The sequence below is a fragment of the Bison bison genome, unplaced genomic scaffold (genome assembly GCF_000754665.1).
Source record: "Bison bison bison isolate TAMUID 2011002044 unplaced genomic scaffold, Bison_UMD1.0 scf7180017864035, whole genome shotgun sequence".
Lineage (NCBI taxonomy): Eukaryota > Metazoa > Chordata > Mammalia > Artiodactyla > Bovidae > Bison > Bison bison.
The window spans coordinates 6,756,532-6,773,113 of record NW_011494607.1 but is presented as its reverse complement, the minus strand read 5'-3'; the positions used below and the strand labels follow the sequence as shown (position 1 = coordinate 6,773,113).

The following is a 16,582-nucleotide window of genomic DNA, read 5'->3' as shown; positions in this document are numbered from 1 at the left end:
AAGGGATTCTTTTTTTTTTTTTTTTGTCACACCACACAGTTTTGGGGATTTTAGTTCCCCAGCCAGGGATTGAACGCGGGCCCTTGGCAGTGACAGGGCAGAGTCCTAACTATGGGATAGCTAGGGAATTCCTGAATTTTTTTTTTTTTAATTTTATTTTATTTTTAAACTTTACATAATTGTATTAGTTTTGCCAAATATCAAAATGAATCCATCACAGGATACATGTGCTCCCCATCCTGAATCCTCCTCCCTCATCCCTCCCCATACCATCCCTCTGGGTCGTCCCAGTGCACTAGCCCCAAGCATCCAGTATCGTGCATTGAACCTGGACTGGCATCTAGTTTCATACATGATATTTTACATGTTTCAATGCTATTCTCCCAAATCTTCCCACCCTCTCCCTCTCCCACAGAGTCCATAAGACTGTTCCATACATCAGTGTCTCTTTTGCTGTCTCGTACACAGGGTTATTGTTATCATCTTTCTAAATTCCATATATATGCGTTAGTATACTGTATTGGTGTTTTTCCTTCTGGCTTACTTCACTCTGTATAATAGGCTCCAGTTTCATCCACCTCATTAGAACTGATTCAAATGAATTCTTTTTAATGGGTGAGTAATACTCCATTATGTATATGTACCACAGCTTTCTTATCCATTCATCTGCTGATGGACATCTAGGTTGCTTCCATGTCCTGGCTATTATAAACAGTGCTGCGATGAACATTGGGGTACACGTGTCTCTTTCCCTTCTGGTTTCCTCAGTGTGTATGCCCAGCAGTGGGATTGCTGGATCATAAAGCTTTTCAATTCTGTATTTTCTGCTTCTGTTATCATTTCTGCTTCTGTTTCTTTACTATTCTTAATCATCAAAAAAAACCAAGGTCAAACTTTTTCAGTGGGATGGACATCTGAGAAAGGCCACTCGCTCAGAGCAGCTTACTTTTGCAGTTCTTGAACTGTACTTGGCAAGTAAAAAAACACATTAGTTCAAAGTTTTTAAAACATTCTACCTTGATTTAATGATTTGATTGCTAAATTGACCTATTTAACTTTCAAACAGTTTATACTGGTAACTATGTTATTAAAATTCTAATCAAATTCAAACATTTAAGTAAATTTTATGACTTGATTTGCATTTTTCAAAAAATAAAACTTAACAAATCAAATGTATTCAGTAACTTGCTACAAAAATATAATTAGCTAACTCCCTAACAGTGTATAAATGCATGTTTTCATATTTTTCAATATATGTTTGCAAAATCTCCTAGGTTAAAACATTATTAATAAGCCTGGAATTGTAGACTGATCAGATTTCCATTCTGTTTTCTTTGTTTCAATGGAAGGCCTTATTTACTTAATAGTACCCAATCAAACAAGTTTCCTTAAAATCAATGCAGCTATTAAAATAAAATTTAAACAGGAATTTGATCAGTTGATTAAAATTCAACTATTTACCATTTAAATTCTCAAACACCCTCAAAATAATTAGTTTTATATGTATATTTAGTGAAACAGCATTTAAGATTTTCCTTCCATCTACTTCTTATCCACAGAGAGGTCTTACTGCTGCTGCTGCTAAGTCCCTTCAGTTGTGTCCGACTCTGTGTGACCCCATAGATGGCACTAGTTAACATCAAATATCCGTGATAAAATCAAATGTGACAGGAAAATTAGAACTTTCTATTTCTGAAAGCCTAGGTAAATTGAACATAAAGTCTTATCCCGGATGATTTCTTACAGGTTTAATGAAGAGCTCTGGATTCACAGCTCGAAATAAGGTTGTGGTGCGGACCCCTCTGAGCCCTGTGTTTCCCAGGTCTTTCTCCTTGGGCGGCTCCTTTTTAAAGGCTGGAGGCTCAGGTGCTGAAGACATCTTGACTAACGATGATTTAATACCTAAAAATAAAATCAGAAACTTTTTTCCCCTTCAAAGTTATGTTTTTCTGATAATGCTCTTAAAAAAATCATTCTATATTCAGTCTTTTTTCAAATTCCGGTCTAGATATATATCAAAAGTGATGGTCAATTCTTTTATTACTTTGTATAACACGTACTTTGTAAATGGCCTTTAGGTTTTGTTTGGTAAAATGGTTATTTTTCATCTCGTGGAACTAGTGAGGTATGAGTCACGCTGTATCTTGCTAAATGAAGGGGGTACTAAGGGTAGGAGTGGCCAGTGGGTTATCCATACCTTCTTAATTTCCTTCCATTTTCACCATTCTTCACCTTCCAACAGCCCTTTCAGGACACCAACCTAAGAGGCATGAGCATTCTTTCGCTCCATTCCTCCTACAGATTGACTCCTCTCCCACTTTCCCTTCCCACCCCTGTGCCTTCCTCCACTGGGTCACCCCAGCACCAGTACCATGCAGGAAGGGTGAGCAGCTGTTGTCCTTACTCCTCCTCTATCGCCCACTCTCTGGCAACAAACACTATGCTACCTCCTTAATTGGAAATCATTTTTCTCTTAATTACTCAGAATCTATCCTAATCCTTAATTGGAAATCATTTTTCTCTTAATTACTCAGAACCTATCCTAATAGATCCAAGTATGTCTTTTGGCTTCTGGTTCTCCCTGCTAGAATGTCAACACTTCGTGAATATTTTTTTCTTCTATATACTACTGGGCAAAAGGTTATTCTTACCAATCCTGCCACCGAATGCTGGTGGGGTGGGTGGGGGGAAGTTTGGAAGGGAAAAGATAGGGAAAGAAGCTTTCCAAAGAACGGCTGAGATTCATGACAATATAATAAAATTCTTTGGGGGAAATGCTGAACCCTCAGTAAATGTTATAAAATGAGAGTCAAACACTCACATTTAAACACTTGTTGGGGCTTTGTTTATTCAAGTATTAAGTTTCCCATTTTACAGTCTTTATAAAAGCAATATTTCTGCAACCTTATTACTTATGGAGAAACTTAGGAGTCCAGTTTTTTCAAAAGTGAAAAAGATTAGTCAATGAGAAAACTCAACACATGTGATCCAAACACAGGGGTGTGTTGGGCAGAGCAGGTGTCCATCAGCAAGAGGATCTTGCTTTTCACTCCTATCTTCCTCTTACCAACCATTCTCAGTTATTCATCAAATAAACCTCATGTTCTCTAGACATGTATACTGGCTTCATCATTACTGGGGAGCAAATGAACATTTCTGAAGCCCTGGGAGTTAACTGACTTGCCAATGACAAGTGGTCTCATCTCTTCCGACCGCGATGCATTACAGCAGAAAAGAATGATCATTAACCTCTATTTACCTCTTCTTTGAAGTCCACTTTGGACATGAATTATATGAGGTAACAACTCATAAAACACTTGGTTCATCAGCATTTAACACATCATTCAAGCAGTAACTAGCAATTTTTTAAAAATTTCATGCGCGGTATTGGATGCTTGGGGCTGGTGCACTGGGACGACCCAGAGGGAGGGGAGGGGAGGGAGGAGGGAGGAGGGTTCAGGATGGGGAACGCGGGTATACCTGTGGCGGATTCATTTCGATATTTGGCAAAACTAATGCAATATTGTAAAGTTTAAAAATAAAGTAAAATTTAAAAAAAAAATTTCAACAGCATTCAAGTTACTAATTTTCTCTATTGGAACAGTGATTTTTTTGTCCACTACAGACAACTTCTGAAACAATTCCAAAATATGCCTGAAACCTGTTCAGCCAGCACATGCTTCTAACACATCATGCCCAAGGTTACCAAAAAACTCCAATGTTTTCTGCTGAACCAGGGGTCCACTCACATGCACATTTCTTAGGTGAATTTCTTGAAACTGTAAACTGAAGAAAAATGCACAAACTTAAAGTTGCAAGATAAGTTTTATTTGGTGATCTTACTGAGGTCTATCGCCTGGGAGACAGCCTCTCTGCTATATATATATATATATATATGTATATGTATATATATTGTATTTGCACAAGATTCTCTCTTTCCTTAGCTGAACCTACATTTACTCTGTGATGAAACAAGGGAATAAGCAATCAAGGTAGTATTTATTATACTGTAAACTCTAGACACCAACATTCCATTTACGTTAAACTGTTCATGTTAAACTCTTTGCCAGAAATGACAATTAAAGAATACATAGGCTGGAAACTACTGCAAATGTTTATTGAAAGGGACTTTTACAAATTAAAGGGCTTCCCTGGTAGCTCAGATAGTAAAGAATCCACCTGCAATGCAGGAGACCCCTTTTCAATTCCTGGGTCAGGAAGATCCGCTGGAGAAGGGATAGGCTACCTACTCCAGTGAATTCTGGCCTGGAGAATTCCATGGACTGTATAGTCCATGGGGTCACAAAGGGTCGGACATGACTGAGTGACTTTTACAAATTAAAGAATTACCTACCACACTATATTTTAAAAGATTTAACATACCACAATTTTCATTGTTTGTGATATTTTTAGGAACATATGAGACTATTGTGCTTAGTCGCTCAGTCACATCTGACTCTTTGTAACCTCATGGACTGTAGTCTGCCAGGCTCCTCTGTCCATGGAGAGTCTCCAGGGAAGAATACTGGAATGGGTTGCCATACTCTCCTCCAGGGGGTCTTCCAAACCCAGGTCTCTCACGTTACAAGCAGATTCTTTACTGTCTGAGCCACCAGGGAAGTCCAAGAATACTAGAGTGGGGAGCCTATCCCTTCTCCAGGGGATTTTCCCAACCCAGGAATCAAACCAGGGTCTCCGGCATTGTAGACGGATTTTTTACCAGTTGAGCTACCAGGGAAGCCCAATGAAAGTACTACTTTCTATCATATATCACTCTTTTACTAGGCCTGGTATAAGACTGCTCAGTTCTGTTGCTGCTTCTCTTTGTATGTGCCACAGTCACTGCAGATGCTCCAACAGTTCTCCCCAAAGTTCATGAACTTGTTTATACCACTCACGGAACTAACAAAAAATTTTAACAACCTTCTATTCTTGCTTGGACAATCTCCATGGATGAGGGAGCCTGGTGGGCTACAGCCCATGGGGTCACAGAGTCGGAAATGACTGAGTGATGAAGCGTGCGTGCATGCAACCACACACACACACCCCTTACATTTATGAAAATAATTATACCAATATTATTTTAGTTAAATATAAAACTATTTATTTATTATTCTTAGGACTGGTCAGTGCATTTCTATTACAGTATGGCAAAATACTCCCTAAATATGACAAATCTTTGATTTGGAAATTATTTTAGAATCTTATACTTTAGAACTACTGACTTTAATTCATGTATGAATGTGGAGCTGGACCATAATGAAAACTGAGTGCTGAAGAATTGATGCTTTGGAACTGTGGTGTCAGAGAAGACTCTTGAGAGTCCCCTGGACTGCAAAGATATCAAACCAGACAATCCTAAAGGAAATCAGTCCTGAATATTCACTGGAAGGACTGATGTTGAAGCTGAAGCTCCAATACTTTGGCCACCTGATGTGAAGAACTGACTCAATGGAAATGACCCTGATGCTGGGAGATTGAAGGCAGGAGGAAAAAGAAGATGACAGAGGATGAGATCGTCGGATGGCATCACCGAGTAGATGAACATGAGTTTGAGAAAGCTCCGGGAGATGGTGAACAGGGAAGCCTGGCATGCTACAGTCAATGGGGTCGCAAAGAGTTGGACACAACTAAGTGACTGAACTGAATGACTGACTGATACTTTAAATAAAGAGAGACAGATTACTGAGGCCAAAAAGGGATTTATTAGGTAAGAATTTGTAATACGAACAGAACAAAATGAGACTTTTCATGTAAGAAAATGTTCTTTTCTATCTCCTCACATGCCTGGCCCACAGAACGGTAGGAATATGACTGTGAAAGACATGCAAGATGTCGTGGTTGAATAAGTATATAAAATGCAAAACCTTAGTTGTTTCTTCACAGGCGTGTTAATCAGAGCTGATGTAAGTTGTAATTTTAAAAGCTACAGAACTAATCATGAATTCAAAGCACAGCAACAACCTATTCCAACAGTGAGTGGACAGTACCTCAAAAACAGTTACCATCTGACACACATCCATTAGAGCTTCTAAGTTCCCCCATCACTTTCTCCCACTTCTTCTCTTACTTTTTTTTCCCCACTGCAAAGCGTGAGGTAAATCACACTTACTTATTCACATGTGATATTGATCCATCTCTAGATATACTTGTTTTCAAGATGAGTTTATTTTTAAGCAAGGACCCGCATTTATTGTGTTAAAAAGGGGACTCTCTCTCTCTAGTGTGCACACGTGCGTGCATGCACATACACACACACACAAACACACACTAGCAGGGATGATAGGAACTTGACACTGCACTGCTGCTGGCCAATTTGGTGATTAATTTCTGCGCCAGTTGACCTCTAAAACATTCAGTAAGTTAGGTATCCCAGGGGCCACCCCATGGCTGTGCAATCTGTCCGGGTGCCCTGTTCTTATTTCTTCTTCATTTTTTTCCATCACCCATTTCTTGTTCCCTTAAATAAGAAATTGTGTACATAATTTTTTTTAATAGAAGAGACTTGCGTTTTTCATACCTGCCTATAAAAAAAGATCTAAACTAAGCTGTATTTATTTCATACGTCTCTCCTGGACAAAAGACAAGTCTCTTCAACAACTGGTGCTGGGAAAACTGGACAGCCACATGTAAAAGAATGAAATTAGAAGATTCTCTAACACCATACACAAACACAAACTTAAAATGGATTATAGACCTAAGTTTAACACTGGATACTATAAAACTCTTAGAGGAAAATACAGGCAGAACATTCTTTGACATAAGTCTCAGCAATATCTTTTTGGATCCCAAAGGATCCACCTACTACAGTGATGAAAATAAAAACAAAAATAAACAAATGGATGTAATTAACTTAAAAGCTTTTGCACAGCAAAGGAAACCATAAACAAAATGAAAAGACAATCAAAGACGGGAAAATATACTTACAAATCATGTGATCAAGAGATTAATTTCCAAACATACAAATAGTTCATGCAGCTCAATATCAAGAAAACAAACAGCTCAATCAAAAAATATATGGAAGACCTAAATAGACATTTCTCCAAAGACATACAGAAGGCCAAAAACCACATGAAAAGGTGCTCAACACTGCTAACTATCAGAGTATCAAAATCACAGTGAGGTATCACCTAGCACTGTTCAGAATGTCCATTATTGAAAAATCTACAAATAATAAATGCTGGAGAGGATGTGGGGAAAAGGGAAACCTCCATCACTGTTTATGAGAGTGTGAACTGGTGCAGCAGTATGGAGGCTTCTTTAAAAACTAAAAATAGAGCTACTATATGATCCAGCAATCCCACTCCTGCACATATACCCAGAGAAAACCATAATTCAAAAAGATACATGTACTCCAGTGTTCACTGCAGCACTATTGACAATAGCCAAGCCATGTAAGCAACCTAAATGTCCATCAACAGATCAATGGATAAAGATGTGGTACATATATACAATGGAATATTACTTAGTCCTAAAAAATGAAAGAAGAAAAGCTATGACAAACCTAGATACTGTATTAAAAAGCAGAGACCTTACTTTGCCGACAAAGGTCCATATAGTTAAAGCTATATAGATGTGAGAGTTGGACTAAAAAGAAGGTTGAATGCTGAAAAATTGATGCTTTTGAGCTGTGATGTTGGAGAAGACTTTTGAGAGTCCCTTGGACTGCAAGGAGATCCAACCAGTCCATCCTAAAGGAAATCAGTCCTGAATATTCATTGTAAGGACTGATGCTGAAGCTGAAGCTCCAATACTTTGGTCACCTGATGCGAAGAACTGATTCACTGGAAAAGACCCTCATGCTGGGAAAGACTGAAGGCAGGAGGAGAGGAGGACAACAGAGGATGAGATGGCTGGATGGCATCACTGACTCAATGGACATGAGTTTGAGCAAGCTCTGGGAGATGGTGAAGGACAGGGAAGCCTGGTGTGCTGCAGTCCATGGGGTAGCAAAGATTTGGACACAACTGAGCAACTGAAAAACAAAAAAATGAAATAATGCCATTTGCAGCAAAATGGATAGACCTAGAGATCATACTAAGCAAAGTAAGTCAGAAAGAGAAAGACAAATACCATATGATATCACTTATACATGGAATCTAAATGATACAAACTTATTTATAAAACAGAAAAAGACTCACGGACATAGAAAACAAACTTATGGTTACAAAAAAGGGAATGGTAGCATGGGATAAATTAGGAATCTGGGATTAACATACACAACTATATATAAAATAATCAACACGGATGTACTGTATAACACAGGGAGCTACCCTCAGTGTTTTGTAATAAACTATAAGGGGAAAGAATCTGGAAAAAACGTATGTATAACTAAATCATACATTGTGCTGCACACCTGCAGCTAACACAGCATTGTAAAGAAACTATACTCCAATCTAAAAGCTTTAAAAAAAAAAAAAAGATCTAAACTAAACTGCATTTACTTCATACGTCCCTCCCAGCAAAAGGTTCCTTACCTTTTTCTCCTGCCCCTTCTCTGGGGAAGGCAATATGTGATGAGAAAGGAAGCAGCGGCCTCTTTGTAGCAACGCCCTAAAGTATGAGTGAAAATCGTGCCCCCAGAACGAATACACTGTACGTGACTGTACAAAGATGATCTTAGGCAGCAGAAAATTTAAACCATTTTCTCTCCTTTATTAAAATTCCAGCTCTGTGGGATAATCCAGAATGTACTTGGCAGCTGATATTAAACAATTTGCTGGCACAAAACTGGCATGACATAAAAATTAGACCAAGATATAAAGAATATGAGTTACTTTGGTGAGAAACTTAATCCTTAGATATTCATTTTGAAATAAGCATCTGAACAGAAGATAAATGAAAAAAAAAAAAAAAAGTCAGAATCACAGAATACTGGTGAAAAGGAATACCAGCAATAAAGCCTTGCTTTTATTAAATAAAAGCCTTAGGGGAATTATAAAATGGATAAAATACTTTAAGGATATATAATGTACTTGTTATTTTTGTTTCACATACCACACTATTTCAGAATTTAAGAAAATAACTTGAAGTTTGGGGCAGGACACCTTAAAAATAATTTGATTTAGAATACACAAGTTCAGGACAGAATCAGACAGCTTTCTGTCTTAAGGGAATGTACCATTGCTGCAAATTCCAATTTTGCTACCTATTAAGTGTATGTTTTTGAGTGACAACTTCTCTGAGCTTCAGTTTGCACTTTTATAAAAGGGATATTACCTACTGCATAGAATGACTTTGTAGATTAAATGAGGTAACATTTTTTAAAGGACATAACAGAAGTTCAACAAATAGTAGCTATTTTCATCTCCACCAATTAATTCAATCCCTTTTTCTAAACAAATCTAAACCAAAAGAGATTGATTGTCTTTGCCCATGGAAGAGTGAGATAATCCAGGTCACTCATGTTCCAGCCAACCACTGGTCCACCACTTCACTCCTAAATCGTTAAGACTCAGCATTTCTAAGTCATTATAAGATTGAAGAAATGTAACAAAATGTTTCAATTGGAGTATAATTGCTTTAGTGTTAGTTTCTGCTGCATAACAACAGTGAATCAACTATATGTATACATATATCCCCCCTCTCTTGAGTCTCTCACCCCACCCTTGTCCACCCCTCTAGTCTCATAGAGCACTGAACTGAGCTTCCTGTGCTATACAGCAGCGTCGGGCTATTTTACAACAAGGTAGCCTATGTGTGTCAATGCTACTCTCTCCATTTGTCTCACGCTCCTCTTCCCAGCCCCCCTCACCATCCACAGTCTGTTCTCTACATCTGTCTCTCTATTCCTATCCTGCAAATGGCTTCATCAGTACCATTTTCTGGATTCTATATACATGTATTAATATACAATATTGGTTTTTCTCTCTCTGATTTTCTCCACTCTGTATGACAGACTCCAGGTTCAACGACTTCTCTACAAATGACCCAATTTCGTTCATTTTTATGGCTGAGTAATTAATATTCCAACGAAGCATAAAATTATAATCACTTAATTTTTTAAAATTTATTTTTAATTGAAGGATAATTGCTTTACAATACTGTGTTGGTTCTGTCATACATCAACATGAATCAGATAGATACACATATGTCCCCTCTCTTTTGGGTTTTAAATTTTAAAGATGAACTCTGTATTTGTTGTTTTTAATGGTAAAAGTTATTCTTTTTTTAATCCCTTGAAATTTACCATACCTAGAGACAGATACTGACAAGGAATGTTATTTACAAAGGATGTTGCCAACAATCTGAGGGCTGTAAAGTATTATTTGGGTCCGCTGCCTTCCCCATATTGTGGGACCTACACTGCTGCTGCTGCTGCTGCTGCTGCTAAGTCGCTTCAGTCGTGTCCGACTCTGTGCGACCCCATAGACAGCAGCCCACCAGGCTCCCGCGTCCCTGGGATTCTCCAGGCAAGAACACTGGAGTGGGTTGCCATTTCCTTCTCCAATGCATGAAAGTGGAAAGTGAAAGTGAAGTCACTCAGTCGTGTCTGACTCTTTGCGACCCCATGGACTGCATGCAGCCTACCAGGCTCCTCCGTCCATGGGATTTTCCAAGCAAGAGTACTGGAGTGGGGTGCCATCGCCTTCTCCTGGACCTACACTACATCTTGCTATTAGTCAAAGACAGATGCCTTTGAAGCCTCCAGAAAAAGAAACTGCATTCAATTGAGTTCTAGACATTGTCTTGCAGGGGAGACACAGGACTGTAAACACACTTAAAAAGCAAAGAGGAAACTCACGTGAAAAAATTACAAAACCACTTTCCCCTAATTAGGAGTTTGGTGAGGTGGGATACCAAAAAAACTGTCCAGAATATGAGAAGGTTCTTTGGGTGGAGGTGTCCACGTATGGGGCGGGACACGCGCCCCGTGGGGTCAGAAACCTCCAGATCCAGCTCTGGGAGTTCACCGAGTGGCGACGACTGTACGGGGAAAGAGGGGGCCTCGAGAGAACGCCCCCGAGTCCGAATCCATGCACCTGGGAACGAGGTCCACAGGGCGGTAGGGCCCGCCAAGGACAGGATCAAGACCGCTGTGGAGCGGCCACCTCGTCCCCGACCCCGCCACGCCAACCCCTTCCGCCGCTCACCTGTCGCGGGGTCACCTCTGCCCGCCCGCCGCACTCCGTCTCGTCTCCTCCTGCGGGAGAGAGCGTCTCAGCGCACTCCGCAAACTCGGCGCTGCAGCGGCCCCTACGGCCTGGAGGCCGCAGCGCAGGGGCGCGGGAGTTGTGGAGATGACTCTAGCGCCTCTCCTCCACATCCCTGGTCCTCCAGCCCAACGGAGGGATGAGGTTTGCAAGGGGCATTTTAGGTTTCTTCCCTTTTTTGCCTTATGTTTTCAGTCCCCTAGGTTCCAATAACTTTCCAGTTTCGCGTGTGTGTTTTGTATAAGTAAAAGAAGAAATCACCTAGAACTACGTTTATTTAATGGAAGGGGAAAGCTTTCTGATTTGGGAAAGAACACTTGAATCTGGTCTCCTGCGGGCCGCATTTTATGGGCACAGTGTTTCAAATGCACAGTTAGTGCTCTGCCATTCTATTAGTGCCTTGAAATTCCAAGATGTGGTTATGGTTGTGATTTGCACACACTTTGCTGATGGTGATGGAGTGGGTTGCCATACCCTCTTTCAGGGGATCTTCCCAACCCAAGGATCCAACCAGGCTCTCCTGCACTGCAGGCGGATTCTTCACTGTCTGAGCCACCAGGAAAGCCCAAGAACACTGGAGTGGGTAGCTTATCCCTTCTTCGTGGGAACTTCCTGACTCAGGAATGGAACCAGGGTCTCCTGAATTGCAGAGATACTTTACCAGCTGAGCTACCCAGGAAGCCCTAAATGCCAAATACCACTATGCAAAGAAAAGCACTTTTACTATCACGACCAACCTAAAGTGATCAAGTAAAAGAATAAGTGAAACCTAAGAACCTGTTTAATTTTAAAAAAAAAAAGCATAAACTAGAGGTAATTATAAGAGAGAAAAGCCTGAAGATCTTGTCAGTTTAATGGATATGAGTACAATGCAAATGATATGAATAGACAATAGTTCTATTTTATGATGCTTTTAAGAAATTACTTTGAAGAATGATGCTAGTCTGAATGCAGCTTTTATAATCCTGTTTTAAAATAGCATCATCAATATTTAATAATATTTAACAAGAGATTTGATATTTGCTAGGGTTAGGAGATTTTATATTTGATGGGACTAGCTTCATAAAACAAAGTTTCATCCATGTGAAAATTCGTTCAAGTTTACAAAAGATGTCTGTTTTAATTAGAAGTTCCCTGATGGTCTGTGAGCCCTTTCAAGGGAATCTCATATGTGCTGGTGCATTTTTTTTTCAGGCAAGAATTAATAGTTAATTTATAAGGTGTAATAAAATTGTATTAACTTATTACTATGATGTTAATATGGTGTTTTGTCAAAGGCAGGGTTTGTTTTATTGCTGCTGTAATTTTTGTATAATAAATGCTGGCTTCTTTTCCCTAGCATCAGTCCATGTCAAAGTAGTTGATATGATTAATGTGGGCTTAGCATACAATTATTATTTTCAGCTGCAAATAACTGAAAGTAACTCAAGTGTGAAAGGATCTGTATTACCTCATGTAATTAGGTACAGGGAGGGAACTTGTTGGGGGAACAATGAGACGTGGTACATCCATATATGCCAACAGGGCTCTCTTGTCTCATTTCTCTATGTGCTTCAGTTGCTTCTTACATACACTTACTCCATGTCTTGGAGTAGGGTTCATCATGTTAAGGTTCATCCAAGTGGAAAGAGAGTTTTTCTAATCATCTATATATCAAATCTCATAAAAGAGCTCTGACTAGCTTTCATGACTTTTGGGTCATGTACCATTTTTCAGGAAAAATTGCTGTGGACAGGAGGAAGGGATACCATGGCTGGCCCAGCCTGGGTCAAGGTCATATCATCATACCTCCGAGATTTAGGATGGGGTAGAGGTACTGCTGCTGCTGCTGCTAAGTCACGTCAGTCGTGTCTGACTCTGTGCGACCCTATAGACAGCAGCCCACCAGGCTCCCGTCCCTGGGATTCTCCAGGCAAGAATTCTCCAGGCAAATGGTGTGGGTTGCCATTGCCTTCTCTGGTAGAGGTACTAGGAAGACAAAACCAGCAGATCTCCACCTTATCGGTAGACCTGCTTTCTAGTCCAGATTACACAGAACTCCTGAGAAGCAGCAGCCAGCAGGGACCACAGAACAGAACTTTTCCACCAAGGGGTGCCACAGCCATGCCCTCACATGGTGGTGAGGGGATGTGTTTTTATGGTGAGAGAAAGTCCAGAGTGAAAGAAATGGGTGGACCTGGTGCTGAACACACATGTGAGACTCCCAAGGGACTTGAAAAAAATAGTGTCACTACCTGCCACTATACAATTTATTTCTTTATTGTCTTTCTTTTCCATTCTTCTTCATGTAAGCTCCATGAAGACATGAATGTGGAGTCCTATTCCAAGGCTACTGGTGCAAGACCTGGCATGAAGGCTACAAAAGGGGAGCCCAGAAACACGGTCATCTCCAGAACTGAATAAGCCCCTTTGTAACCGTTGCCAAAAGGCCCCCGATCATCACCAGCGAGCTTCCTGACTCCATATTAGGCAAAATGCCCACCTCAGTGCTCACCCTATAGCACCCTAACCAATCACCTGATGCCAACCTCCAGCAGGAAACTTCTCTGTCTTGAGGCTATAAAAATTTCCTACCAACCCACGAAGTGTCGGCTTTCCCAGTTCTGTCAGGAAGTCATCCCACTGTGTTTGCAGCACCCACATGACCTCTGCTGTTTACTCTTAATAAACTCACTTCCTTCTGAAATGCTCTGTGTCTGGAAATTCTTTTCCAACCTGCGCTAGGATTGCCATGACAATGAATACACCATGAAAGCTCCATGGAGCTTCTTCAAGGAAGCTGCATGAAGGCTCTATATTTTGCTCATAGGTGTATTTCCAGACATGAAGAGCTCCAGAAGTACTCACTGAAGGGATGTTAAGTGGACTAGGGAGATGGTGAGGAGGAGGTTCCATGATGAAGAATAGCCAACCAACCCATTGCACTGTGCCTCTGGATCACGAAGAACACTTTCCCAGAATAGGGTGCAAGTGAGATATTGTGAAAGGGGGCCCAGTGAGGAGGGTAGAGCTGTTAGGATGGGCCTGCAGGCCCACAGTTGTGAAAGCAGAATCAAAATGGGGTTGGTATTGCTGAGAGAATGCTCTCAAATGGAGCCAGGAGGCCATCGAGAAAGTGTGACTTGACACACATCTCAGCCTGGATGGAACCTGACTTTTGATCACTTACCATCTAAAGCAGGTGTCCAGAGAATCTGCCCAGTGTTCCAGAAACTCAAGATACTTATTGGATTTCCCTAAAATAACTGGTGATGGCCTATCCCTTAAGGACAAACATTTCCTTTTTTGGACTTGCCTGGTGGCTCAGTGGTAAAGAATTCACCTGCCAATGCAGGAGACACAGATTTGATCCCTGGTCTGGGAAGATCCTACATGCTGCTAACTAACCCCTGTGCCACGACTACTGAGCCTGTGCTCTAGAGCCTGCGAGCTGCAACTACTAAGCCCAGGTGCTACAACTACTGAAGCCCACATGCTCTAGAGCCCGTGCTCCCCAACAAGAGAAGCCACCGCGATGAGGAGCCTAAGCACACAGCTAGAGAGTAGCTCCCACTCAGAGCAACGAGAGGAGAGCCCTCGCAGCAACGAAGACCCAGCACAGCCAACATTAACTAATTAATTAATGACATTTTAAAAAATTTCCTTCCTTGCACCAAAGTCAATGATAATTATTGAACAATCTTATGGCTTTTGCTTTTTTAAGTGTCTGACTCTCTTCCCCAGAAGAGTCTTTCACTTGGTTTTACCTGAATCTGTCTCCCAAATTGTAATTTTTAAGACCCCTCAAAAAGCTCTTTGTTCTTTGCAGCCTTGATACTGATTATTGTTGGACATCAATTCTGTGACTACCTCCAATAGCAACCAAGGCTGCAGAACCTTCTCTTAACTGAGGCACAGATGTTTCATTCCTTTATCAATCTGCTCCCATCATTGGTAAAACACAAACAAATCCCCAAGCCCACCCTTCTTACTCTTCCACCCTTGCCCAAACCCAATTTCCAAAAATAGGGGGAGCTCCCTGAGGTAGAGAGAGGCCCATGCAAGGCTTTGCAACCTGCCAGTTTAACTAGCCATGCTTGGGTGGGGAGACCCTGAGATTTACAGGTAGGACAAATATGCCAGTGAAACACCAGTATCAATGTTCATGAGACCTTATTTTTATCTAGATGCTTGAAAAGCTTGGGGATATTTGGGTTGTACTAGAAACTACTGTTTCCTGTACATATCTTTGAAATAAAGCAAATTTAATGTAGTTACAAAATGCAGTATATTTAAAAATTTACAAACATTTAGAGAGAGGTTGCAGAGCCTAACAAATGAACTTACAAGATGCTTAGTGTTTCTGAAGCCTTGTCAGTTGGTCTGACATCCACATACCCTCAGCATTTTCCCACATCAAGGGTTTGCAATTTGAGCAAGCGTCAGACTCAGAGGGCTTGTTAAAACACCAATTGTGAATGTGTGCTCAGTCAGTCGTGTCCAACTTTTTGCCACCCCATGAACTGTGGCTGGCCAAGCTCCTCTGTCCATGGGATTTCCCAGACAAGAATATTGGGGTGGGTTGCCATTTCCTCCTCTAGGGGATACTCCCAACCCAGGGATCGAACCTGCTTCAGTTACCAGTGTCTCAGAAAGGAGGTCTGGGGTGGGGCCTGAGAAATTCCACTTTAAGTTCCCAGGTGCTGCTGTTCCTCCTCCTTAGACCTCACCTTGGGAACCACAGACATTCGTGGTGAGTCACTTTCCTTCTTCATCTGCCAGGTGAGACATAACTGGTTTTTATAATATAGTTTCTACCCTGGGGAGAGGGATGTGTCATATTTTAACTCATCTTAAGAAATTCCTCTGGAGATTTATATGTCTGACTGGATGAAGCCTCCAGCAAATCAGACAAAATGACCATTTCAGATGGTGGAGATTTAAATACAGTTGGTGTTGATCCTAGGTCTGCATGGATTGGGATTAGTGCAAATATAATCAAGTGAGTGGGATAATTTGGGGGCAGTGACATTTATCTTGAGAAAATGCTTCCTAAGCTTCAAAAACAAAACAGAGATTTGGACCTACTGCATAGCATAGGGAACTATAATCAGTATTTCGTAACAACCTATAAGGGAAAAGAATCTGGATAAATATATATGTGTGTATGCATATATATATGCATGTATGTATAACGGAATCATTTTGCTGTACACCTGAAGTAACAACATTGCAAATCAACTATACTTCAATTTAAATAAATAAACAGAGCTTTTCAGAAGATTAGAAACTCTATTCTAATTATTTTTAACTCTATCCTTTTAGGGCGTAAAGCAAGTAATTGAGTTACTTCGATGAATAAAATACAATAAAGACCTTTATTGCAATGTCTCTAAAAGAATGTCATGACCTTGCTTAAACAAATAAGAAAAGTCTCTTTAAGTTCAAAT

At 40.5% G+C, this 16,582-nt stretch overlaps 1 protein-coding gene across 2 annotated transcripts in view; it reads right to left on the bottom strand.

The window, feature by feature from the left end:
• The window catches only part of SMIM8 (small integral membrane protein 8), a 12,597-nt gene extending 1,446 nt beyond the window's left edge, over positions 1-11,151 (bottom strand). The window contains exons 1-3 of one of the 2 annotated variants that reach the window (XM_010834678.1): positions 11,094-11,133; positions 3,750-3,786; positions 1,745-1,902 (exon numbers count right to left, since the gene is read on the bottom strand). In XM_010834678.1, the coding sequence (XP_010832980.1) occupies positions 1,745-1,879 (135 nt within the window). In that variant the 5' untranslated portion in view covers positions 1,880-1,902; positions 3,750-3,786; positions 11,094-11,133. Of the gene's footprint in view, positions 1-1,744; positions 1,903-3,749; positions 3,787-11,093 lie in introns of both variants that reach the window. The other variant, XM_010834677.1, reaches the window with a different exon arrangement.
• Between the last annotated feature and the right edge of the window lie 5,431 nt (positions 11,152-16,582).